General features: G+C 36.5%; 2 protein-coding genes across 2 annotated transcripts; one reads left to right on the forward strand and one right to left on the reverse strand.

The window, feature by feature from the left end:
* Positions 1–261: 261 nt before the first annotated feature.
* SPATA2 (spermatogenesis associated 2) lies at positions 262–10086 on the reverse strand. The gene is made up of 3 exons (XM_070940043.1): positions 9912–10086; positions 5130–5546; positions 262–3703 (listed from the first exon to the last, which is right to left on the reverse strand). The coding sequence occupies exons 2-3, from the start codon at positions 5439–5441 to the stop codon at positions 2468–2470; spliced, it is 1548 nt and encodes a 515-aa protein (XP_070796144.1). The 5' UTR covers positions 5442–5546; positions 9912–10086; the 3' UTR covers positions 262–2467.
* A 3058-nt stretch (positions 10087–13144) lies between these two features.
* Positions 13145–21885, forward strand: RNF114 (ring finger protein 114). Its single transcript, XM_070940044.1, has 6 exons — positions 13145–13328; positions 16945–17095; positions 18740–18846; positions 19546–19660; positions 20822–20929; positions 21269–21885. The coding sequence occupies exons 1-6, from the start codon at positions 13195–13197 to the stop codon at positions 21332–21334; spliced, it is 681 nt and encodes a 226-aa protein (XP_070796145.1). The 5' UTR covers positions 13145–13194; the 3' UTR covers positions 21335–21885.
* The last annotated feature ends 3902 nt before the right edge of the window (positions 21886–25787 follow it).

Raw genomic sequence — 25787 nt, forward strand, 5'->3', positions numbered from 1 at the left:
GGAATCAGTTAGCCAAGTTCAAAATCTAGTCCTACCACTGTGACCAATATTTTACTGTGTGCCTGAGGTAGTAAGGCGGCATAACTTCCAAAGATTGGGGCAAAAATATGCCTAAGCACTGGGAAGTTCTTAGCTATTACATGCTAGGCAAACAATATTTCTCACACAAAACATGCCAACGTTAAATTTCCTCTCCTCCCCAAATTCTGAGAATGAATTTACAGAAACTAATGTTCTAACAAATCAGATGCCAAGCTGCTACATTTTTAAATTAACATATATTTTACTATCTCAATCACAGCAATCTCATACAGTAAGTTACACATAAAAATATATTTAGCATAGTATCACATTTTTCTGAACTACAGGTATTTCATGATAAGTATATACATAGGACTGTTTCATTAAAAGCAAAATAGTTAATCCCTGCTAGGTTCACTGTATAAATTACGTGGCATCACAGTTTGTAGTTAGTGTTATGTGAATAACAACATGGTATCCAAACAAGAGAAAATTAAAAACTATATAGTATAGCAGCCAGCTAATAACAGCCATGATGCTTTAAAAGGTTGGAGAGAAACTCAATACAACAAAATAAACTATACAAGCAGATTCTTTAGAAAGACTAGAATTGTTTTAAATCTGACATTATATACACATTGTATCTACAGGTATATTAATATACACTGATAAAAGCCCATCTATAATTTTGAAAACCTTACTAACTCACATAAGCAATGATTTCTATTAAGCTTTCTTGTTGGTGGGAAATTAAAATAAAATACTGAATGTAGAAAGCCATTTTGATCATCTTTTTTCAGATTTTCTTGAGCGTGTATCCTTGTTTTGATACTATTTTGCTGTTGGCAACTTTCTCTAACAATCATTTGAAGATGTCAATGACCAAAAAAATGTCAGCAAATGTACAAATATTGAATCCCCTTTGAATTCATGCCCACCCTTGCAAATCTTCTTCCCACCAACCCCTCCCTGCACACTGATAATGTAACCACTGGCCGTTGGTATAAGTTTCATGACATGAAAGGTGAAAGGATTATATTCTTACAAATCCTAGAATCAACAACCATGCTTTTAAAATGTACAGTTTTAGGTCAAGGATAATGTTCCACAAAATTCAGAAATCAATGCAATGGCATCAAAAGGCTACATAAATGTTAAGAGTGACATCTTGATACACTTTTGAACTAGATCAAATTATGCATTTAAATCTACCTCCAGGGTAGAGAAATCTTAATGGCTGGCAACAGCTTTAACTCATTTTTGTTTTAATACAACCAAATTGCAGTGGAGTGCAGCTGTATGGAGTTTACGTAAACTTACTCCCAGAAGTGTGAATGAGAGATAGCGTAAGTAAATGTGCGTGTGTGTGCTCAACTCTTTCTAATATTGAGTTTAAAGAAAGATGAAGTTATGTATCCAACTGTTTCTGATTCAGGAATCAAAATTTCAACTGGTTTGAAAGGAATAAAGAAAGAACTGATTTCTAGGAACAAGTCTGTATAACAATGATAATACGCTGCAGATCAAATAAAGTACAAAGTAAAATGTTATTTGAAAAAATAACCCAGAGACTTCAATTACATGATCTTACCCATATTCAAAAGACCACATATTGAATATATTTATTAAAATAAACTACTTCCAAATTAACTATTTACAGTAAAAATAAGAATCTGATACATGTGCAGAATTATCATTGATTATTAGAAAACAGAGCACGCCAGGCATAATGTAACACATACAAAGTGATATCTTTAGAATACTAGAACAGTCAAACAAGAGGCTATTTTGGCAATGTGGACAATAAAGTAAATACTCGGTTTAAAATTTAATGTTCTATTTTTGAGAGAGAGAGAGAGAGAATCTTGGAAAGTCCGCAAAATGACACCTCCATGATTTCTCTACTGGAATCCATGAAATGTAAGTAAAACTTCATTTTTGTTTTTTTAAAAAATGGGTGTGGAAGGGATGAACTAAGAGCAAACATACATGTGAATGTTTTGTATAAACTTCAAACAATTTTACAATGATCTAAAAATGTTCTTCTTGATTCTTAAGTTGCCCTTTTAGTTATTATTCTGGTGCTATGTTACATAAATGAGGCAAACACAGCAGTGAAAGAGCTATGATTTTTTTTTTAGTAAAAGAAAGTAAATTGGTTGCCTGGTTCTGAAAAGAAAAAGAAAAAAAAGTGCTTCTCTTCCTCATCTAAATGGAAAAGCAACTAAAGGTTGCCTAAAAAGAGTAGCAGCATCAACTAGACCATAAACATTTATAAAACCACATCATTGGGATTGGCACCTATGCTGTATATTCTATTAATAGGGCATATCTGTTTCTCTTCTCGTAAAAGTTTGCTAAAATACTTATCAGCATATTTGTGTTTTTAGCCCTTTTGCCCCAAAATAAAGAATTCTGAAAAAATATTTTTTTTTAAAAAAAAAAATTATCTATAAACCAGATGGGAGAGCTGGTTTGATTTGTAGTTTAATTGATTGTTTGGCAAGAATCTGTGAACCTCACTTTTTCGACAACAGGGATCGTAATAGTAAGCATTGAGGCAAGCATCACAGGAAACTTTAGAACAGTAAGTGCATGTGTTGGCAGCTCCTGAACGGTTGCAAAAACCACAGCGAGAAGAACCCAAAGCTTTGGATTTCGAACTGTGAGATGCTCGCTCTTGAGTCTGTAACATATATTGTGGCTTCTCCCTTCCAGAAGATCCGGATGTACTTTCACCTGAAAGTGATTTGAGTGAATAGTTGCTTTGTTTTATTGCTGGATATTCTTGTCTGCAGATGAGCACATTGTCACATTTTTGGCAAATGGAGGTGCCGCAAGACAATCCGCAATTTTGGCACTTAAGGGAAGAGGTCTCTTTGGCTAGATGTGTACGTTTATGGTAACTTGGATTGGCGTCATTTTTCAGCAGCCACACATCATGTTTAGAGGACTCTTGTCTTTTAAACACGCTTCTAGAATCAGGGTCGGTATATAAATCTAAATCATCTTGAGGGGAATAATAAGTACCAAATGGCATACCTGTTCTTAATATGCCATTGGTGTGGGATGAAATTGGTAAATATTCCTCAGTACATCCATGTGGAGAACTGGACATGGCTAGGAGGGATGGCGATGGTCGGATTATTTCATCTTTTATGTCATCTTCAGTATCAACCAAAATGGGCTCTTTCCGGAAACTCAATGATGCCATCAAAGGTGGCTTCTTACTATCCAAGTAATTATCATATGTGTCCACTGATTTAGAAGGTTTGCTAACTTTGGGTTTGAAATAATCTTTAGAGCCTCTTTCACTGGCAGATTTCTGAAGTACCATTCGTGACATGGAAGTGTTTAGATTCTCTTTGCATTCAGCACGGCGTTTCAAGGCATCTGAACAGCCACGAACATCATCGTTGCTATTTTTTCTCTCCTTTACAATGTCAAGTTCAGAATAACCTTTTTCCTTCACCTGCAAGTGAATTTCGATCAACTGTTCACATTCCGTTTTGGCCAGAAACAGTTCAAATGATACCATCTTGACTTGAAAGGTATCAACCAGATCTTTGAGTTTATAAATAGTTCCAAGTTCTTGAACGTATCCCATCAAGTTTAATATCTGTTTTATATCTTCATCAGATAATGTAGACTTTACGTAATAAACAAAAGGGCCTGTATAAGTCTAAAAATAGGGAAGAGAAAATATTTATACATATAATTAATGAAGTCAAAACTTACTTTTGAACTTCTTATATATATATAAAAATTCAAGAGATGTCTTAGATTATAAAGACTTCTTGGACACTATCCAAAAGAATTCTATTGATAAACCATCCAACATAAACTTAATATCAAATTAATATTAAGCCATATTAATTTCTATCACAGTACATCAATATCAAGAATACGATAATCAACTTTAGTATTTGGTAAATTGGGTAGTAGATTCCAACTGAAGCCAAACCTTTATTTTAGTTATGAATTATCAGTTAATTTTTCGCTTGTACTATTTTTGGTCAGAATCAAAGGTTGCTTGAAGCTTTTCTGTAACAGACACTGAAACTCCAAAGAACATTTGACAAGAGGAGTTGAAACTTTATAGGTAGTCCTCATTTAGCAACCATAATTGGTCCTCAGCAACTTGATCACTAAGCAAAGCAGTCGCAAAGTGAAACTTCAATGGTGCTTATAATTGCATTTCATTTTTCTGTTACCTTATAGACTTGCAAAGGTCATAAATGCAAGGATTGGTCATCAAGTTACTTTTTAAACCATTGAGACTGAGAACAATTGCTAAACAAGACATTCACTAAAGAATAATTACCTGTATTACTAGAAGGAGAAATATAACATCAGCTTAGATTTTGGAGACTTGGGCCCAAGTTAGGGTGGTTTATCAACTTCAGTGTTATAAAAGCCTTTTAGGCTTCTTTTCTTACAGTGATACTCCATCACTAACAAGGGTGGTTTGGGATTGCTAGAAATTGAAGCCCGTCAGCATGTAGAACAGCCGCCCCCAACCTTTTGGCACCAGGGACCGGTTCTGTAGAGTGGTTCTCCTGCGGACCGGAGGGGGCGTGTTTTCATGTGTTACCTGCTTCACTTGTTTGCGGGGCCCAGTTTCTGGCATGCTGCGGCCCAGTGCTGATCCACGGACCAGGGGTTGGGAACCCCTGATCTAGAGGGCCACCGGAATTTTTAAATCTCTCCCTTACATGGCAGGATCAGAATACCATTCATTCAATTTTACTTTCATGTAAATGTCAGCATTACCAGGAAAATCTGGGATAAAAACATTTTTGCTTCCCTTGAGAAAGTATTGTAGTCCATTTTTTAAAATCCTTGATGAAATATTTCTGCCAAATAAGGAACAGGAGAAACGAATGTTCATATTTAAGATTATATTCCTCATTTGCACCTTATTTTTAAAGCATTTTCATTTCCTTTTTTAGACTTCAGATCAAAGAAAATAAGAAGTCAGCAAAAAAGGATAGATAGCACAATGCCTTGTATTATGAAGCACTATGGAAGATTCTTCATAACATTTCCAAGAAATACAAGCATACTGTACTTAGATCCCAAAATATGATATATTTGTACAGGCTTACCTTTATATTTTTGAATTCCTTCTTCCAGGGGTAAAGAAAAAGATTAATTCCGACTGATTCTAGCACTTTGAATGCATTCTGGAGTGAATGCAGACTTGAAGCTCTCAAGGATCGAAGTGAATTTTCAGCAATTTCATAAAACTTAATTAACCGGAATCTATAAAAGGGATCAATCTTGGGAAAGCAGAGTAAAGCTGAAGCTGCCATTTGTAGATTGGTAATTGGGCACTGCTTTCTGTCAGAGGTATCCAATTTAGATTCATGGAACTGTACATATTTCCTAAATACTTCGTCTTTGTATTTTGTATCCATCTGGAGTTGGATTTAAGCACGCTCGTGGGCGGCTACCTCATCTCATTCATGGCTCTCTTGAAGCCCACTGATCAACAGGAATGTAAGACAGCAGCGGAGTAGATTCTAAAAAGAAAAAGAAAAAAACAAGACAAATCACATCATAGTGTCATTTAAATTTTATCAAAAAGTATTTTCAACTATTTTTTTTCCTGTCCAATAGAACTACAGCTTTTCTGAGGATTCCTTTCATTTCAGAAAAAAAGAATAAAGTATTTCACATGAATCAGCACAAATGCTGAATATTTATCTGGGCCTAAGTCTTGACTGCACAGGTTCTCCGGTACTATTGCTGTTTGCACTAAGATACCTGATTTTTATTTCATACCGGGAAAATAGAATGAGAAGATACTGCAGAAAGGCAACAAGGCCTACTAATTATATAGCATATAGTGGTTTCAAAATGTTTGTCCTTAGCATGTCAATTCTGAACTGTATTTTACTAATTGTCATAACTCTGCGGGGAAAAACCTTTATTGTTATTTGCAATAGGGATGGATACAAAATTTGTCATTTTGATGCAAGCATACAAATTTCTACTTCCCAATTATCTATGCAAATTGAACATACCAGTGTGCCATAGTCAGAATTTTGTGATGCAGTGTGTAGTGGCATATGAACCCGCATACATTAGGAAATTCTCTCCATAAAAATGTCCTTATAAATGTGCATGTTTATACTGGGTGAATGTTCATACTTCTAAAATATAGAGGAATTGAAGGTTGCAAAATTGGGGGGGGAAATCTATTAAAAATGAACAAGATGTGTTTCATATCCCTAATCTTTAAGCAATCCAATAAACCTTTCTTGTTCTTTTGGGAAACAGACAGCTGCAGCTAATCTAAGCTGGGTAACAAAATTATAGCTGTTATGCTGATTCTCCCCACCTTCATCTACTCGTTTAGAAAATCCCCATGTACATTGTTTTTAAGAAATATTGTTTGGGATCCTGGTTTCTAAGAACTCTTTAACATGAAAAAATGTTGTGTGGTACAATACAGAACTGCCAATATTTAAAATACCAATGCTGTGTAAAAAAAACCACCACCACCTAAATATATGCTTATCGGATAGTAGATACTAGCTAATAGCTTTATATATAGCAATCATTAAGTCTTTTGCAAACATAGTTTACCTGACCGCACCTACAAAAAGAACGATTACATCTTAAAAGCCATTTAGAAAGAAAAAAATTCAACCACCCATAAAAATTGTAATCCTTTCCCAACCTTTTATTGGAAGCAAATCCCATTGCCTTCAGTGTGATCACTGCTAAGTGAAAAGGTATCAGGTTAGACCACAGTTGTGATACAACTCACAAATGTCATATGATTATAATTAAATTGCAGGTGATTCTGAAAGATTATCACACTGATATCCTGCTGCAATTGTATACAGACTCCCAATAACTGGCAATGTGAAAACAATAGCAATACAAATAAAAAATACAGTAAAACATGAATTAGCATACAATCCAGATTGCATGAGCCTTAAAACATCCCCCGGAAAAGGTGTTTTCAGAAGATTCTGGAAGGTGACTAGAGTTGGGGCCAAATGCATTTCTCAAGACGGAACCATTCCAGAAGGTCAGCCCAATGACAGAAAAACAGTGCTTTTGGGCCTCAGCATCCCATACCACGTGAAAAGGAAGGGAAGGGTAGGGGAACTACATTATGAAATAACAACAGTGAGAAGTACAGTAGTGCAGTATAATGTTTTAAAGGATCAAGACAGACTTTCTAACATTCAAAAAGTCTATAGTTCAAATCTTATTTAATCTGAATTGTTCTATTTTTGATTATTACTAGATCGTGACTGGTTTTTATCATAGGTGAGGCAATTTTATCATACCCAATCAGAAGTCCCACAAAGTTCAATAGGAATTAGTTCAAGAACTAAAACCTTACTCCTGATTAAAAATCCTGAATAAACACTTTTATTTATATTGCCTGTATTTTTTTTAAATCTAACTTTTCATCTACAATCTCTAGACTTATCATGATCCAGATATATCATCTCTAATGTCTCTACCACTGGGCAGAAATGTGAAACTGATCACAATAGGATTACTCAATAAGTTTAAAAGACACTAGAAAGTTTTCCCCTCCCAGATCATAAACACACCCACAAAAGAGAATTTTTGATGTTGTCTTCAATACTATGCAACCACTTCAAATATTTAATTCCCATTAAGAAATGTTGCTTGCCAAACAAGTGCTTTTCTCTAACCTTTATCTATTTTTCACCCAGTTAGAAGGATAGCATTTTAAATGCATTTCAAATTCATTTAATTAAAGTTTAGTAAATGTCTGTGGAAAACTGGCAAACTCATGATACTTCCCACAGTAACAATATTTTGAATTCCTTATATAACTTTTTCTATTTTTTAAAAAAATGTATTTCTTTGTCAATTGTTCACAAATATCAGCATATAAAGGAAAAGAGAGGGAGTATGAGAGAAAAACACATGAAGAATGTGCTGCCTAGGTTTATTAGTGTGATTCTAAAAGTCTTATTCTCAGCAACACCCATTCTTTCATCCAGACAAAACACCAGGCTGCAAAACACAATTTCAAATCTAGTAAACACAATTGTCCTCTTTCCTTTGCATATTATAACACTTTGTATTTAACTTGCCACAGACATTTACACACACACACACACACACACACACACATGCTTGAATGTACAAGAGCACCTTCATTTTCAAATGGGTACTGTCTGAAAAGAAACGCTATTCAAGGCAAAACATTTATTTTTATCACAGAAATTCTTCCTAACAGTGACAATTTTAATTTCTCCCCTCTTAACATCTTCTTAATTTCACTCTTTGTCTTAGTGTAATTATTCTGAAATAATATACAATTCATATTTATAATAATGCCCAAATTATTAGGCTAAGGTGGAAATCTGAAAAAACAATCACAAAAGGGGATTATAGAAAACAATTTCTTAACTGTTGCCATCAAAATTACAGGGCCATGACCATTGTCAACAGAAGTTAAACATAACTCAAGGGGGAATTTACTTTTAGCTAGAGTACTGATGGATCAGATCAGTGTTAATATAGCATTTTATGATCCAACACCAAGTTGCATTTGAGAAGTTCAGAAACACACACTTAGAAGAGTGATAAATCCATTCCACCATTGTTCTGCTGCAACTATAACTTTCTTACAATACTTTAGAATTTGTTTCTCATCATCCAACTATATTCTAAAAAAATAAACCAATTAACAACTTGTCTAACACTAATCATAGCACAACAGATGGCAGAGCAATCCTGGCTGATTGCAAAAAAGCTAGTAACCAGAGCCGATTATTATTTGGAAAGAAAAAGTATTATACTGACTCCTGATAACTGTCTGGACAAGTCCTTAAAGTTTTTTTGGATGGTCCACGGGGCGTTCAAAGAGTAGACTGAATGAATGCAATGTAAAGCCATTCTTACCAACGCCAAAACATTTGAAAAGGTAGCAAGACATTCCTCATTCAAGAAGAAACATACACTTTTCCCCAATATAACGCTGCACAAAATAATAATGGAAGACCCTTTTTAATGCATTTCATATTTCAAATCTTTGTCAGCGCACAACGGATGTACAATGAGATTGGTTGAACTCCCTTAGTGCACCCCACTCAACACAACTCACAGTGAAGACAGAAAATCCCTAACCCAATAAATCATATTAACAAAACCACCCAGTCCTATTGCACCAGTGTGAACATGTTATGAAGAGTTTATTAGCTGCAGAGAGAGAGAGAGAGATCTTTACTCATCCGGCCTCCAAGCACTGAATCAAAACCAAACAATGGAAATTGTGATTAGGAATCCACGCGAAAAAAGGGCTCCCTTATTTCAGGAATATTTCAGGAGCCTTGGTGGTGCAGCACTTAAAGTGCTGTTAAGTAGCACTTAGCTGCCAGCTGCCTGCAATTACTGCAAGTCCAAATCTCACCAGGCTCAAGGTTGACTCAGCCTTCCATCCTTTCGAGGTAGGTAAAATGAGGACCCGGATTGTGGGGGCAATAAGCTGACTTTGTATAAAAAAGAACACCGCTTGGGGTGGGGGGGGGATATAAATCAAACCAATAAATAAATAAATAAATAAATATTTAAGGACCTCCACCTACATCACACATAGAAGTTGCAGCTATTACATATGGCAAGCAATGCTTTTCACCCGGCATCTCTAGTGGGTCTCGGTCTCCCTTTTTAGTTGCAATCTCTGTAAAACCCAAAAGAGCGACTAGGAAACTCAGAAGGGGAGCCCATATTGTATTTATTCCCTGGCCCACCAGACCCTCCCCCCCCCACTTTCTGGACCTCTCAGCGCTGGGCAGCTGAGGAGGAGTAATTCTCTTCCATAGGGATGCGGGGAGCCAAACCAACCAGCAGCCACAAACCAATGACGCTCAAGGCGAACCTACCCGACGTCTACGAGTAAAGCCCAGGACCCGATCTCCTGCTTAGCTGAGCCTCCGTCCTCCCTCTTCGCTTCGCGCCCACCGACTCTTCGCTTCTCCCACCATGCGAAGTGCGGGGAACCGGCAGCAGCAGCAGCCCACCTAAAACCACCGACCAGCAGCCGCCTTCGACACTGGCCAGACCGGAAGACAACTCATGACCCGGAAGAACAATCTCTTCTGCTTTCTCTCTCTCTCTCTCTCTCCTGCCCCCCTCGCCTTCTACCCGGAAATGGGATTCGTCTTCGCGTCTTGCCCGATGCCTATTTGCCGAGAGCGCAGGCGCAATTTCCCAGGGCTCGCGGAGGTACTGACACGGATGACGCGCGTGCAAGGCGCATGCGTATGATTTTTCCCATATGTGCTCGCTCTGCTGTATATTTGCCTGCTTTCCAAACTGAACGGATGGAAACTTATCCAAGACAAGTAAGAATGCATTGTCGCCTACGTTCCTGAGAGCTTCCTAAATCGTCCTATAAGAGGTGCAGATAAGAATTTCAGTTTTCAAGCCACTCTAGCTAGAATGGCCAGTTAAAAAGGGATTCTTTCTGGGACACCCAACTCACTTTCTGTGGTCTTCTCCAATTTGGTGCTCCAGCTGTCTTGAGAATTGCAGCCCAACATCTAATAGTAGTACCAAGATGGAAAAAAAGTTGGTGAAGGTCTGCAAGACCCTTGCCATTTTTTCTATGAAAAAAGATAACATGGATGCCCTTTCAGAAAAAGTTATTTCTGTGGTAGCAGCTTACACTGTCTTCTGGAGTCATCCAGTCAACTTTTTGCAAAATAATTGTAATGAGGAAAACTTTCTATCACTTTAGGGATCACTGGGCTATGCTTTTGAGCTACTGGTGGGGATGAATGACAGAAATGCGCATTGTGATATTACAGTGCAAGGTTTTATGTACTTCCATCTGATGTTGGGATGCAACCATGAAAATACAGGTTTGTGTCAATGCATATTTTGTTGTTTTTTTAATATCATAGTTTGCACTTATGATAAGGGATAGTGTTGAATCAGAAACAAGCCAACAATATTAACTGTGTGAAACCACTCTGAATTAAAGTTGAAGGTTGTACAAATTAAGAGAAAAATAGATAATGCATAACTATATAATGCAATTATATAGTTGTATGCATATGGTATTTTTAACGTACGGTAACCTTATATTTGTGAAAGGGAGAAATTCTCAAATGCAATTCTGCTGCTAGGGAATGCTCTTGGGATGCACTCACTTTGCAGTACTGGTTAGAATGCCCCTCTCTTCAGTCCTGTTCTGGAATCATGGTGAATAGAATGCTTTTTACATTCCTCAGTGTCTTTGGTAATGGTCTTAATCAGTCACCCTTGCAACTGTTCTGTCAAAAGGATTATTTTGCAAACCACTAGAGAAATGTACACAAATACATGTGGACAAATGTATGAGTATGTGGAAGGAGGGCTGTTTGATTCTTAGAGCACTGGAAATATTCAGTGAGAGGCCAGCTTGATAGAGTAATACTGATGTTTCTTACACTTAGGCATTTACTAGCTTGGATTGAGCAATGATTGACTGACAGTCAACATACGAACTAAACATACGAACATGTGAATGATTTTTTAAATGTTATCTAATTCTGGGTTTTATTTAATTGACCAAACTAAGTAATAATTTTAATTAGCAATTTTATGATGTTTGTGTGTCTATATTTTTCTTGACTGTACACCGCCTTGAGTCCTACGGGAGAAAGGCGGTATAGAAATATAATAAATAAATAAATAAATAATAAATGTTGGTTTCTCAACCTAAATTTCAATATTTGTAGTTTATCCTTAATAGTTCAGAGGCAACAGCTGAACTTGGGGAGAAAATAAGATATATTTGTTTCAATGCAATCAAAATTGTTACATAAATGAAAAATGTGAGAAAGCAATGTCATCAATGTTTATATTATCTTCTTGCATCATAAGGTACAGAAAACTTAATCCTTAGATCAATTGACAGATTGATTTTACCAATCTGCACAAAATACTACACATGAGTAACAACATAAGTAAAATATTAACACATTATCCATCTCTTAAGTTGATATCAAGAAAACATTCAACAACCCTTTTTGGATATTTTAAGTGCTGTTTTCCCTGAGGCCAAAGACAAATGTTGAATATTTAGATAATTTCTAAGAACATCCAAAGAGAGGTAAGTCCATTTTAGCATTTTAATACTGTGAAAAATTGTTCCGTTTTTAAGGGGCTTTTACCCTTGTCCCCTGCATATTTCTTTCTAGACATGCTGAACTTCCACCAATCCCAACCAGCAAAGCCCCTGCTAGATGTGGAAGATGGGAAAAGAGGTCCAATGCAATGGGGGAATATATGGCTGGAGTAAAGTTTTTCCACCTGCTTTGTTCGTCATATAAGTGAGCTCCGACTCAACCTCAATACCTGTGATTAGTGGCCTAGGATGTATGTGCCATTCTGATCCACTTGGTTGCTTTGAATCATCCACGTTGTAACTCTTGAATGTCTCCTCTGCTTGACTTACCACCTGTAGCCTATAGGTCCCTTGGGGTTCTACCACTACCTACCTCTTTCACATAGAGAGACAGTCGTGATAAGTTGTTGGTCTTGTTTTGTATGTTTGCCTGTTGCTTAATCAAGGATCCTACTATTAAGTGGTTGAATTTTGCTCTTATCGCATCCCGCTAAAGTTTATCATGGTTTGTTGAATGAGCTAATTAGTTTTGCTAATTCAGAATAATTTAGAGTAACTTTGTCATTTTGAACGAACGCTAATTGGCATACATTAAAATGAAATTTCATTGCATACAGCTCTCAAAGGATCTCCACCTCCAAAGTACACTACATAAACATGGCAAAATAAATAAATACAAAATGATGCATATACCCACATATATGACACGGAGCAGCTCACCGAATCGGGTTTAGATCCTCTCAGTCCGTTCTATCTTACAAGGTTCGCATCTCTATATCACGTGACCCACTTCGATATTTTTCTTCCCCCCCCCCGCCCTCCAGCTTTTAGCCTGCCTTGATTTTCTAACCACCCGCGCGTCGCTCTCCCCAACCTCCGCCTTGACATCAAACGCGCGCTCCTACGCGCGCGCCTGCGCACTTGTCCGCTGTCGCGCGTGATGGGCGGGGCCGAACTAGATCGGCCCTTTTAGGCCGCCGTCGTCGTCTGTAGTTTCGCGGTAGTTCTTCTGTGAGGCTGCCAGAGTGGCTTCGCGGAAGTCATTCTGGAAGATGGCGTTGGCCGAGGCCGGTGCTCGGTTGCCGGAGGGAGCGACGGGGGAGCGAGTGGACCCGCTTTCTCGTTTCACTTGCCCGGTGTGCCTGGAGGTGTTTGAGAGCCCCGTGCGAGCGCCGTGCGGTCATATGTGAGTAAGAAGAAGAGGCGGAAGCCAGGCCACCTCAAGAGAGGTCGTGTGAGATAACTGGGTAACCATGGCAACGGAGAGTGGCCGGTCGGAATTGAGGTTGAGTCCGGGAGCTCGCTTGTCTGAGGAACAAAACGGCTGGGAAAACTTTACCCCCAGCCTGGTATTCTCCCAATACATGGACCTCAGTCCCCATCGTCCACATCCTAGCATTTTAGGCTTGCTGGTTGGGGTGGGTGGAAGTTCATCGGGTCTAGGAAGAGCTAGGCCGGGGGGGTGGGGGAAGTGTTATAAAAAGCCCCTTAAAACCAGAGCAATTTTAAATCGATCCTCTACGTTTTTCTAACCGGATGGTCCCGGTTTTGGTTTTGCTCCTTCCCCTTATGTTTAAACTTTTTCTTTTTATCAACTTGGGTAATAAAACGATCAGCTGTGCAAAATTTTAACTCATTGCAGCCCGTTTATCTCTCTCTAGATATTACTGTAAAGCCACCCGAACTTTCAAGAATCGCAGCCGGTTGGTTGCGGGGGCAGAGCTATTAATACAGTTTTCGTAAAACGAAAGTGAAATGAGCTTGTGGGCAGAATCGAAGGGAAGCCTGACTCTTAGTGGCTAGGTAGGAGGGATTTTTTGCTCATGCAATCTTTTAAGCACAGCCAGTAATGTTTTGTTTTTAACCAGAATTTCTGTGCAAAAGTTTTAAAAGTGAAGGAGTCCAGTCTTTGGGGTCGCTCCACTGAAATTCTGTAATTGACACTTTTTTGAGATAAAAATGGGTTAGAGAACAAAACGATTGAATAAATTTGAGACGCATTTCAGTGGGGCATTTCTTTCTGCTAATTTTTACTTTAGCTCATAATCATACGTGAGGGTGTAAGAGTTTTGGTTTATCTGTTCATTATGCCTCTCAAAACCTGTTCATTCAAAATGCTCATTTTCTGTTTACATCTTGCTGAGGCTTCCATTGTTCGCCATTAGGAACAGGAAAGATACAGCAAATAAGTCTGCAGGAAGCTAAATACAATTTATCTCTCTTGGGAGACAAAATCCCAATGAAAAGACATTTAAAATGAAAGGAAAAGTAAAAGCTCTCATATCTCCCTTTGATTTAGGTGTGACCAAATGTAATTTAGATAAAGCATAAAAAAGATATTATATTGATTAAATAGAGTCTATTTAAGATTCTTTGGCGATAGAAATAACAAGAACAGATGATGAATTTGCTATATAATTCTTATTTGTAATGGAGCCTTGGAATTAGAATGGCCAAAGTTTGAAAGAAGTAAAGTTTGAAAGAAGTAAAGTAAAATAAGTTTGAAAGAAGTAAAGTAAAATAAGTAGTACTAGTTTTGGATTTATCCTATTTTATCTAAGCAAGAGCTTTTTGCATATTTTGTTCATTAAGGCAGAACTGATAGGCAGAGCCTAGACTAGGTTATTAAGCATTTAGGAACTGACAAGACAGTTACAGATAGTCCTCGATTTAAGACCACAATTGAGCCCACAATTTATGTTGTTCAGTGAAACATTTGTTAAGTGAGTTTTGCCCTATTTTATGACTTTTCTTGCCTCAGTTGTTAAATGAATCACTGCAGTTGATTAAGTTAGTAACCCGATTGTTAAGTGAATGTGATTTCCCCATTGACTTTGTTTGTCAAAAGATCGCATGACCCTGGGACACATTACAGGTCATAAATATGAACCAGTTGCCAAGCATCTGAATTTTGGTCACATGATCATGGGGATGCAGCAAAGGTCGTAACTATGAAAAATTGTCATAAGTCATATTTTTCAGTGCTCTTGTAACTTTGGTCACTAAATGGACTGTTGTAAGTCAAGGGCTATCTGTAAGTTCAACCTTGTACCGTGTTTCCCCGAAAATAAGACCCTGTCTTATATTTTCTTGAACCCTGAAATAAGCGCTTGGCCTTATTGCCATTCTATCAAAAAGCCCGATTGGGCTTATTATCAGGAGATGTCTTATTTTGGGGGAAACAGGGTATATTCCTGAGAGGATGATGACGTGAATCTTTCAAAGAGGTGGCATCTATTTTTACACCTTTGGTAATGACCAGCTGCCAGTTGAGGTAAGTATTGTTTTATCTTCCACCTGTATGCAACTTTTTTTGTTAATGTGCGTACAGTATGGTCATGGTTATAAATATTTTGGATGTGATAGGTTGGAAACTACATCTTGTTCCAGGCCTTCAAAATTTGAATGTCGTATATTATCAAATAATAACTTTTATTTGCGGTCTCAGACCAAAATACAAATATAATTGCAAAAGAACGTGAGGAAAGTAACATCATACACAGTTGGCTACCAGAAGCCTTGGCTGAGAGGAATTACATCGTTCTCCTCTAATAGTTACAGCTCTTTAAAAAATTTAGAAACCTGAAAAGTAATGTGTGAGGAGCCATCCCCTAAACAGTATAAGGTCAAATTACTAGCATTGGATCCAAAGAGAGACAGTAATTTAGTCCTGTCTGTGTTATACATAGGGCAGTATAAAAGAACATGCTCCACAGTTTCAACCTCAACTCTATCACAGGAGCATAACCGCTCACTTATCGGGAGCCTCTTGAATTGTCCATCCAGCAATGCTGAGGGCAAGACGTTGAAACGAGCAAGGGAGAAGACTCTTCTATACTTAGGGATGGTTAAGGTATAAAAATATGAGGCCATCCTCAGTCCGTAATTGTTAAATTGGCTGAAGATCAAAGGAGAGCAAGTTTTATTAGTTCTAGTTCTTAGATATTGCAAGTCTATGTCCACAAGCCATTGAACTACCCTAGATTGTGCATCCTTAAGGCCATAGTGCATCCCCCGAAAAATCTAGCAGGTGGAGTTTCTTCGTCAGATATTATCAGCTATACATTAATATTGTGCTCAGAACTTTGCCTAATTCTGCAACAGAATCATTTTCTAAGATAACTTTCATCTTTATTGGTAATTTCTAAATTGCATCCAAATGATATAACCTCAGGTACTTCAGAACTGTAACATTCTCTTCTCAGCTATAATCTGATGTAAGATGTTTTAGGTATACTGGGATTGTGGCATATATTTATTTTATCTTTCCTTACCTGGTTATTTAATTATATTCATTTGCAATGTTTTAACATTTATGGCTTTGTAATTGTCTCTGAACTTGGTTACTGGGTGGATTAGAAGATAACCTCTATTGCAGTACCAGCATGGAAGTTTCTACTTCAAACCCTGTTAGATATATGCTTTCTTAATGAAGTTTATGCTGAGCTATTTTGTTTAAAAATACTGCTAAAAAAACAGGATTCAATTCTTGCTATGTATAATACTATTGTAACAAGATTTCATCTTTGAACGTATTTCTATTTTACAGTGCACATACACTGCACAGTTAAGTATACCACTCTCATTAATGAAGCTGCAAGCAAATTTTCTGGATACTTAAAATAGTAATTTGGTATAAGATTTTTTTTTCATTTAAGATTACATTGTGATGCATTGATACATTGTTGAGGTATGCTTATCAAATATTTTAATTTATGGGGGGGGGGAAGTAGAAGGGAATTAGTACATGCCTGTATTTTTAATAAATGAAAGTTCATATATTATTTTTTTTTCTGTGTTAGCTTTTGCACGCCATGCATTCAAGAATGTCTTAAGCCTAAAAAACCTGTTTGTGGAGTTTGTCGCAGTACCCTATCTAATGGCAGCAGAGCTCTGGATTTGGAAAAGCAAATTGAAATGACAGAGGCTACTTGCAATGGCTGCAATCAAAAAGTATGAAAAACTAAGCTATATTTATTACTACCTACATAGAATGAATATAGATACAAATAAATATAGTGATACTCTGTCCTGATAAGCAATTGTTGTTGTTACAGAATTCAAAAAAGATTGTGGGATGGGGAAGAGCCAATTCAAATCTTTGAAAGAAATTCCAAAAGGGGACTTAATTTTTTCCATTGCCTCTACTAGAGTATTGGAAATAACAATTTCCAGAGCTTATCATAAGACCAATCAGTTATATAAACAATAAAGAATCAGTAGACCTTGCCAAAACAGACAGTTGTGGTTGTGCTTGCCAACACCACTGTGAAAATGATGAAAACTATGCAAATCCTCATGTCACTTTTTGCTGTTTTTCTTTAAGAAATGAAATGTTAATAGAAAGTATTGGTCTAATGTACCCTTAGATATGTTTTTTTAACTAACTTAATGTAAAATGTATGTCAATGTGACATTTTTAAGGAATCATAGAATCATGGAAATGACCTTAGAAGACCTTTCATCCAAACCCTGACCTAATGCAGGATCCATTATAGCATCTCTGACAGAAGAAACCTTCAGTGAAAATTAATAGACTTAATATGGCAGCTTTTTCCAGTAATAGTTTATGTAGTCAGAAGTTTCTCCTCATATGTAGCATGAACAAACTTCCTTGGATTTTTTTTTGTCTAATTCTGTTTCTGTCCTCTTGACAACAGAGACTGTCCATTACTTTTCTAAATGTCAGCTAATTTTCAGATTGCTGTTATATATAACCTCAGCTGGCTCTTCCCAATTTCTTTAACTGCACTTTGTAGGACTTGATTTTCAGATTCTTTACCTATTTTGAGCTTATTTCCATTTGTTACAGGTTGTTACAGTCCTTTTCAAGTTGTGATGCCCAGAAACATGCTGGTTTCTGTTTTTTTTTCTCCTCCAAAGCAGCTGATAGAAGTTAATACTTTTGTGGCTGTTTTGAGCTAATGTTCTTTCATGAGTAGTATTACATTTTGATATTGCCTTATTCCATGAAGCAACCGTCGTAAAGAGTTTTGCAATTAAAAGTTCAGTTAATAAATTTCAGTTCAGGAAATAACAGGCATGCTTAATATGCTGTACCCTACTCTATTAACTTTGTGGGAATTCATAGCTTATTTGGCTATATATGATATCAGCAATTTTGATTCAGTGTCTAATACAAATTTTAGATTTACGCCTATATTTCTAAACTTATAAATGTAAGTCTACATGGCATTGAATATTTGTAAATATATTGAGATACTGTGAATATCTTAGTTTTTACTTGTAAATATTAATATTCTCTGAAAAAAATTGATAGATCAAAAATTGTTTAAATATTTTTAAAGCAAATTACATATGGAAAATTCAGTGGGGATTATGTGATTTGAGAATTATTTACTGCTTTCTGAGTACAGAATTATTTTAAAAAAATATTAAAAGCAAGCAGACATAATAAAAATTGAAGAACATTAAAACATGTACCATAATTTTTTGGACATTCACTTATAACATGTTGCATTATTATTGAGATCCTGTTACAGTGCAAAATTTAAATCAGATAAATTGATGTTATACTTCGGGTTTAAGTTAAAGAACATGATGAAAAGTGAATATTTTGTTATATTTTCTGTACAGATGTATCTTTCAAAGCTGCGAAGTCATGCAGCTGCTTGTTCGAAGTATCAGAATTACATAATGGAAGGTGTTAAAGCTGTGACTAAAGAACCATTACAGAATACCAGGTAATCTTGGTGAATTACAGCATGCCTGTTTAGAAAGTTTAAATTGTGTGCTAGTATTTATCTTGAACAAATGACTAGAGAGAAATCTGCTGTAAGTAAGGGATATGTGTTTCTTCTTTTTCCCCACATGAAACCTTACTGCCAACCACTCTTCATTTGAATAGCAACAAAAGATGGGAAGTGGTTTGATGATTGCATTTCTGATATGCAATCATCTGATACGGCCAGAATTCCCTCCCAAATTTACTACCTTGTAATTCATGGCCTACTTGCTGTTTTTCCCTTTGTAAGTTTATACAAGACCATTAGGTTTAATACTGAAAGTGTTCCTCCAAAAGAACCTCTAATTTTTAACACCTGTAATCCAGAATTCTATGTAAGGTATGAGTTAATTGCTTTTGTGAACAACTTGAGAAATTTTATATAGCCATTGCTCACTTTAAGTCTTTTTCTGTATCAGGCTCACATGGGGGTGGGAGTGAGAGAAGCCTAAATCTGTTTGTGAAAGACTTCTTATCATAATTGTCATCAGTCCTCTTTTCTCAGACAAGTTAACTTTTGCTGTGATCAAACTAAGAAACAGTAATCTTATACAGCAATGAAAAAAACTTTTGATGTATTCACCAGTTGTTCTTCAATGTTTTGTTTTATGTACTTTTTCCCTAAAACGTAAATGCCTTTTTTTCTGTATTCCTGCAGGAGTGTCCCCAATAGATTTACATTTCCTTGCCCTTATTGTAGTGAAAAAAACCTGGACCAAGAAGGACTGGTAGAACACTGCAAAAGCTATCATAGCAACGATACAAAGCGAGTGGTAATTAATGCTTTTTTCATGGCATAGTCTGACTCAGAGATGAGCAATCCACAGGTTGCATTTGGTCCCCAAGCATCACATTTGTGCTCCCTAAAGTTGGTTAGCACTAAAAAGTTCAACCTTTTTTGCTTTGGGGAACTCTAAGAAGTGAAACAGATGCCTTAAACTTTGCAAAGATTTAAGGTAGCCATTTCACTCCATAGAATCTTCTAATCCTCCCTCAAATCAAGCCAACATTTTAAGATTTGGTGGGGTTAAGTGACAAAATTACTATGAGCAGCCTCTGTAAGTTTTTAAGGCATCCATTTTCAGCCTTAAAAATCCATACATCCAAGAACAGATTTTTAAAAATGGCCCCTTTCTCTGGCAATGTCATAACATTACCAGTCATATCATTTATAGGCCAAAAACCAGACCGTGCCTTCCTAGGAAAAATTGGGCATTAGGGAAATTAGGTTATTGTTTCAAAGATTTTCTTGAGTTATGTTTTAGTCTTTTTAATGATAAAGGTGTTTTTTTAAACCATATGGAAATATTCAAACATTTGAAGCCGTTCAAGCAGGGGATTAATAATCTCAAAGCAAAATTTTTATTCTTGTAAAATGAATTCAAAACCCTAAATATATTGACAAAGGAGCAACATGATTTGCTAAATATGTTGATCTTTATTTCAAGAAACATTTAGGAAATTGGCCACCCAAATACTTATTTGGGAATATTCAATGAGATAAGAGAAGATAGTTCATAATATCTTTGTGCCTGATGAAAATGAGTGAGGAATGTATAAAACTTACAATTCAGGGATAGAACTTTCTGAGGACTCTAGAAAGCTCTTTTTCTTTTGGACTACATCTGTTTCTCCATTTCAGGAGTCATTGTTGATTTTCTGAAAATATTATTTGTCCCTCCCTTGGAGTGGCCAGCTCATATACGGGTAGTCTGGAGAAGAAATGGAGCATTCTGCAAGTTTTGAATCTTTATAATGCAACATCCTGAGGAAAAATGGAGTTAATATTGGGAGAATTTAGCATTACTTTCAAGGGCAGAACTTCTTTTAATCTAAGGGTCTTCTGTAGCCTCCTTGCTGATGGACATAGTTTAGAATGCATGGCAATGAGATACTACAAAAACTGAAGGGTAATTTTTTGCCAACTTTTCCAGGTTTGCCCAATCTGTGCGTCAATGCCCTGGGGAGATCCACACTACAGAAGTGCTAACTTCATGGAACATCTTCAGCGACGCCATCAGTTTTCATATGATACGTTTGTGGTAAGTTATAATTGGGTTTTTAGTCTATTGTACAAAAACCTAGAGCAGCAAAATATTTTTTATAATTTCTGATTAGTCTTGTCCTACCAATTTGAAAACACGCTGCTTTTTAAAAATATGTCTTGTCATAATTCATTCAATATAAAAAGCAGCTAGGGAGCTAGGCCCTGAGCCTTTCTAAACTTTTATTTAGATAATAAATTGATGACAGAAGCTCAGGTAAAGCACCTGTTCTTTTGTTTGTCTTTCATGCTACTCCAGCCAAGCAGCTGTGATCGGTCCCTGGATTAGGCAAAATTGGTCCACTCACGGATACATATTTATGTCTTCTATTTTTAGGATTATGATGCTGATGAAGATGATATGATGGCCCAAGTCCTATTGCGCTCCTTGAGGGATCAATGAAAAAAGCAAGAAGTATTCTTAATACTTGGCTTTCATTGGTGAGAAAAGACCACAGACATGACTTCCTCCAAGATACTTTGGCACACATAAACTTAAACTGAAGGTTCTCCAATGGTTCTTATTCCTGTCTTCATATTTCTAATTTTGTTTTTTTCTAATGGACTTTCTGTTGAAGTTCATCTTCTCCAAGGTCCGGGTTTTTTACTCATTTCTGGATATATTTTTTCTTATATCTGTTTCAGATCTGAATGCTTGCAGTCAGGAGACTACAAATATTTCTAATGTATTAGCACCTTTATTTTAATTAGTGTTATATTGTTTGACATGGATCATCAGTTAGAAGCCCAGGTTTCCTAAATACTTAGAAACTCTGGTTATTAGAGTCAGATATCAGTCCAGATACAGAATTTCATTTCTAATAAATTAGGAATCTGATACCTACTTTTGCAAAGCTGGATTTGGTATCAGCCTTCAGCAATATATAATGACCTGGTTGGAAATTCTTATATAGTAAGCCATTGGGTTTTTTCCCTGAGCATACAATAGTTAAGGATGGTGTTTATCTTAATACATATTTCAACTCTGAACATTTATGCAGAGTTGAGATAGAGACTATGAAGAGATCATTGTATGGTTCCTGAATGATGAATAATTCAAGGTTCATCTTTCATTTCCAGCTTCCTAAAGCTGACTACATCTTTATATATTTCTACCTCTATGCCTACAATTCAGAACAATCTGATAGCAACAATAGTGCAGACTTTAACATCTGGTTCTTTAGGTATAACAAATATTAAAGCCTCTTACTCTTTGTGAAAACTCTGCTTCTATCTAATGCAGAAATTTGTTCATTCATAAGTGAGGCTTCCATGCAGACCATGGATATTTCATTTACTTAACAAATCATGCCATACAAATTGCCACATCCTGAATTCAGAGGCTGCTATGAATTCTTGTCATATAGGTTAATTCCAGTTCTGATTCTCACACATGGTCTTGAATTTGATGATTGATTTTATTTTGTTGATTGAGGCTAAATCTGGCAAACAGGGATAATACCAACTAGCCCTGGTATGTATGTTTTCAGTAGGAACTGAAAGTATTTGTAAAGATCTGTGTCTTTACAATGGAGTTAGACTGACTATATGTACCTGGGAGCCCCGATCTTAAGACAAAATGTGTGTACATATTGCTTCACTGTCTACAGAGGAGAAGTTGCAGGTGGATTTCTACTCCATCATGTTTACTGAGAGTACTAATAAATGGAATAAGATTGCTGTGGTGAAGTGACTTACAAGATTTTGCTGGGATATGGTGATTGCTTTTGAATGTATTACAGTGTTTGGAGATTAGTCCCAAGTAATTTAAATTTTTAATTTTAGGGTGGCACAAGCAAGACATGTTCTGAATGAAAAACTACAAATGCCCATAAGTGGCAAATACGTTTAAGACCTAAGCTAGATGATGGATACTTTTGTTACATAATTAAATGCATTCAATGGCAGCTTTTTGCACTAAGTAGATGTGATGCTGACCTTGAATGTACATTGGCCAGAAAAAGATTGATTCATACACAATTGGCTTAGGATTCATGTGGTATTGATCTGAAGCTTAAATGTGTATGTGAGAAGGACCTTCTGGAAGACGATTCCTTTAAATTTAGTTGTTGGCCTAGAGCCAGTAATGACATAGCATATCTGGCATGGATGTCTTGATTTAACTGCCAATTGCTCATGCTGCCTTCTAGACAGAACTGTTTAATTTATGCTTCAGCACTGACTAATAAGTCTTTGGTGGCTAGGATTTTGGGAGTTTCCACTGGATCATTTAGTGATTGTTCTGGTGAGGTTGACCAAGAAATAAAGAGTGCCTGGGTTATCGTGGGCCTTCTTCAAGTTACCTCTTCCAACAGCTGACCTTTGTGTGCTCCTCCCCATCTTGGAATGACCCCTGAAGGAGCCAGAAGGGAAAACTGACCATATATAGATGCCCCAAAGTGCCTTCTGCATGTATGTGAGCTCCTTGGGTCCAGGCCATTGTCTTTCAATATTTGAACAAGTAGAAATGTTTCTGCCAGTCACTTGTGGAATTCACAGGACACAAGGTATCCTAATCCTTGAAAGTACCTTTTCCCCCCCTTGTATTCTAAGTGCACTTCTAGTGTTTTAACAAGAGTTTTAGGAGTTCAAATTTGTCTTTTAAATAAAGTAAATTAATTTAGTTGATAAATTGTACAGAAATTTTGTTCCTTGTTATAGAAGTTCCAAAGCTGTCATTTGAACTAGATTAATAAACTGAATAGTAAATTGCATTCTCCCAGCTTTTGCCCTATCTCTTCTGTTTACTGTGAAGTGATGCTGGCATATAATGGGGTTGAATTCAGCAATCATTTTTAACTAAATCTTCAGTATTGCCCCACTTATACGTTCTATTATGCAGCTGCAAAGTGGATCAGCATAAATTAGACTTGGTTTGGATGAAACCTATACTTCAGCAGAACAATTCACTGAATTCATATCTGAACTTCCCAAGGATGCATTAATGATATGGAGTGACGTATCATTTTCTGCAGACACAATGCACTCACACAACACTTTTCTCAGCCTCTCATTGGGAAAATGCCACAAGGTTGAGAGGGATGCAAATTTGTGACTCATGGTTCTAGATGACTGGTTTTAACTGGGCTTACTAGGAAATTGTCTTCCAAAATGGATGGCAGGGCTTTTGTAGAGTTCAGTTATTTTTCCTAGGGTTTTTTTTTTTTTTTTTTGTCTCTTGGAAACTACAAGTGTTTTCTCCAAGTACCCACAGAGTTCATTGTTTGGAGGAATCTGCCAAATCTGAAAGAATATGGCATCATGTGACTGGGAAATGCTGGCTGTTAAATTATTCTACCTTTGCCATTCTTTGTTTCACCACGTCACCCACTCTGGCCCTATTGCACTTCCTGTTGTCTTTTCCAATTCTGTATAAAGTAAAGGTTCTGAAATTCTTTTGCATTAACTAACTTTTGTTTCCCTGTTTAGAAATGGGCAATAAATAAAAAAAATGTAGCTCAGAGCTGAAACAGGGAGTCCTTGGTGCTCTCTGAGCTTGGTTGTTTTTTTGGCAGACACCTTATTATCCAAACTAGGTAACAACATCAAGTTCTGCAAAAATCCCTATGCACAAATGTTGGATGGAAGATTCCTTTCTAATGGAAGTTTTCAAACTTTCTCAAGGTCAAATCCACCCTCAGTAATAATAATAATAGCACCATTACCAACCTATCTAATCATCCCCAAGATTGAAGTTTCCTCATTTCCTGTTTATTTGGAAATTGAGGATCCATGAAGGCTGTAGGCCTAAGGAGATATTGTTGTACAATGATAGAACATCAGAGGCATTCCTAGATAACGTTTTAACTTCACTGAAGTTATTTGGGAGAAGTACATTCATCAACTTTTAATGAGAACTTGTACTGCTTAATTGCACATTCTATAACTGCTAGAAAGAACTGGCCAGGCTTCTCATTTAGTTTAATTCATAATTGGAACTGGCTGTATTGGTCATATTTCAATGTGTGTCTGATTTTATAGCGACAATCCTTCAAATTACCAGAACATTTATGATGTCGAGATTAGATTCCCATCTTCCAGTAAGCAAGTAGCAAAAGGACATAGCCGGACTGAAATTTGGTGAGCATTGATGTGTCCATTCCATTGGTATAGGCAGCTCCTCCACCCTTTGTCTGTGTTCTGAATCTGGGGGCATTCTAGAGCACCAATGCAGAGGATTAGTGGAAGAAGAGAAAGTGCAATAATAATTGAAGTCTGTCTCGGGATTTACTCCATGAAGTTAAGGCCTATTTATGTAATTTATATAAAAATGGCATTTATTGCAATAAACATTGTTCCTCCAAATCACATGCCATGACAATAAAAATATTAAGATACCCCAAGTTTTTTTCTTCTATGTTTGGTACAGTTGCCATTTTTTGAAAATGTCTCTTATTTCATTGTTATATTAAAAAAAATATTAACATCTGGACAGAAGAGAGCGCTCTTGCAATTCTTTAGAACTGTAGTTGTCAGTTGTATGGTATTATGTGTATCATGGTTGTTGTCTTCTTAGCATTGTGTTTGTTGAACAATATTTGTTTAATAAAACAGATGTCCTAAAAAAGGCATCTAACCACAGCTGCAGTCAATCCTATATTATGGATCATGCTGATAAATATTTTAATGATCCTTTCTTGATTTTCTTCCTTTTCTTCTGTTTCTGTACCAAATGTTTATATTCAACCCAGGTTAGTATAAATTCAGAAGCCAAAAGTGACATTCAGTAATCTAGTATGACGTGGTACTTAAGATTCACATTCAAGTCCACCTGTTGGGATTACTTTGGACCTGTTGCTATTCTTTTGCCTTTGTTACGAGCTATTGCTGAGAAAAACCAGAGGAGGGAATGCTAT

The sequence above is a fragment of the Pituophis catenifer genome, unplaced genomic scaffold, assembly GCF_029215685.1.
Source record: "Pituophis catenifer annectens isolate HBS135680 unplaced genomic scaffold, rPitCat1.0.hap2 SCAF_3, whole genome shotgun sequence".
Taxonomy (NCBI): Eukaryota; Metazoa; Chordata; class Lepidosauria; order Squamata; family Colubridae; genus Pituophis; species Pituophis catenifer.

Bases quoted from the DNA above. Each gene is read 5' to 3' on its own strand.
- SPATA2 (XM_070940043.1), bottom strand. From the start codon at position 5,441: ATGGATACAAAATACAAAGACGAAGTATTTAGGAAATATGTACAGTTC. The intron at 3,704-5,129 runs GTAAGCCTGTAC...CCCTATTTTTAG, and splicing joins AGGAATTCAAAAATATAAAG to ACTTATACAGGCCCTTTTGT.
- RNF114 (XM_070940044.1), top strand. From the start codon at position 13,195: ATGGCGTTGGCCGAGGCCGGTGCTCGGTTGCCGGAGGGAGCGACGGGG. The intron at 18,847-19,545 runs GTAATCTTGGTG...GTATTCCTGCAG, and splicing joins GAACCATTACAGAATACCAG to GAGTGTCCCCAATAGATTTA. The intron at 19,661-20,821 runs GTAATTAATGCT...CAACTTTTCCAG, and splicing joins GCAACGATACAAAGCGAGTG to GTTTGCCCAATCTGTGCGTC.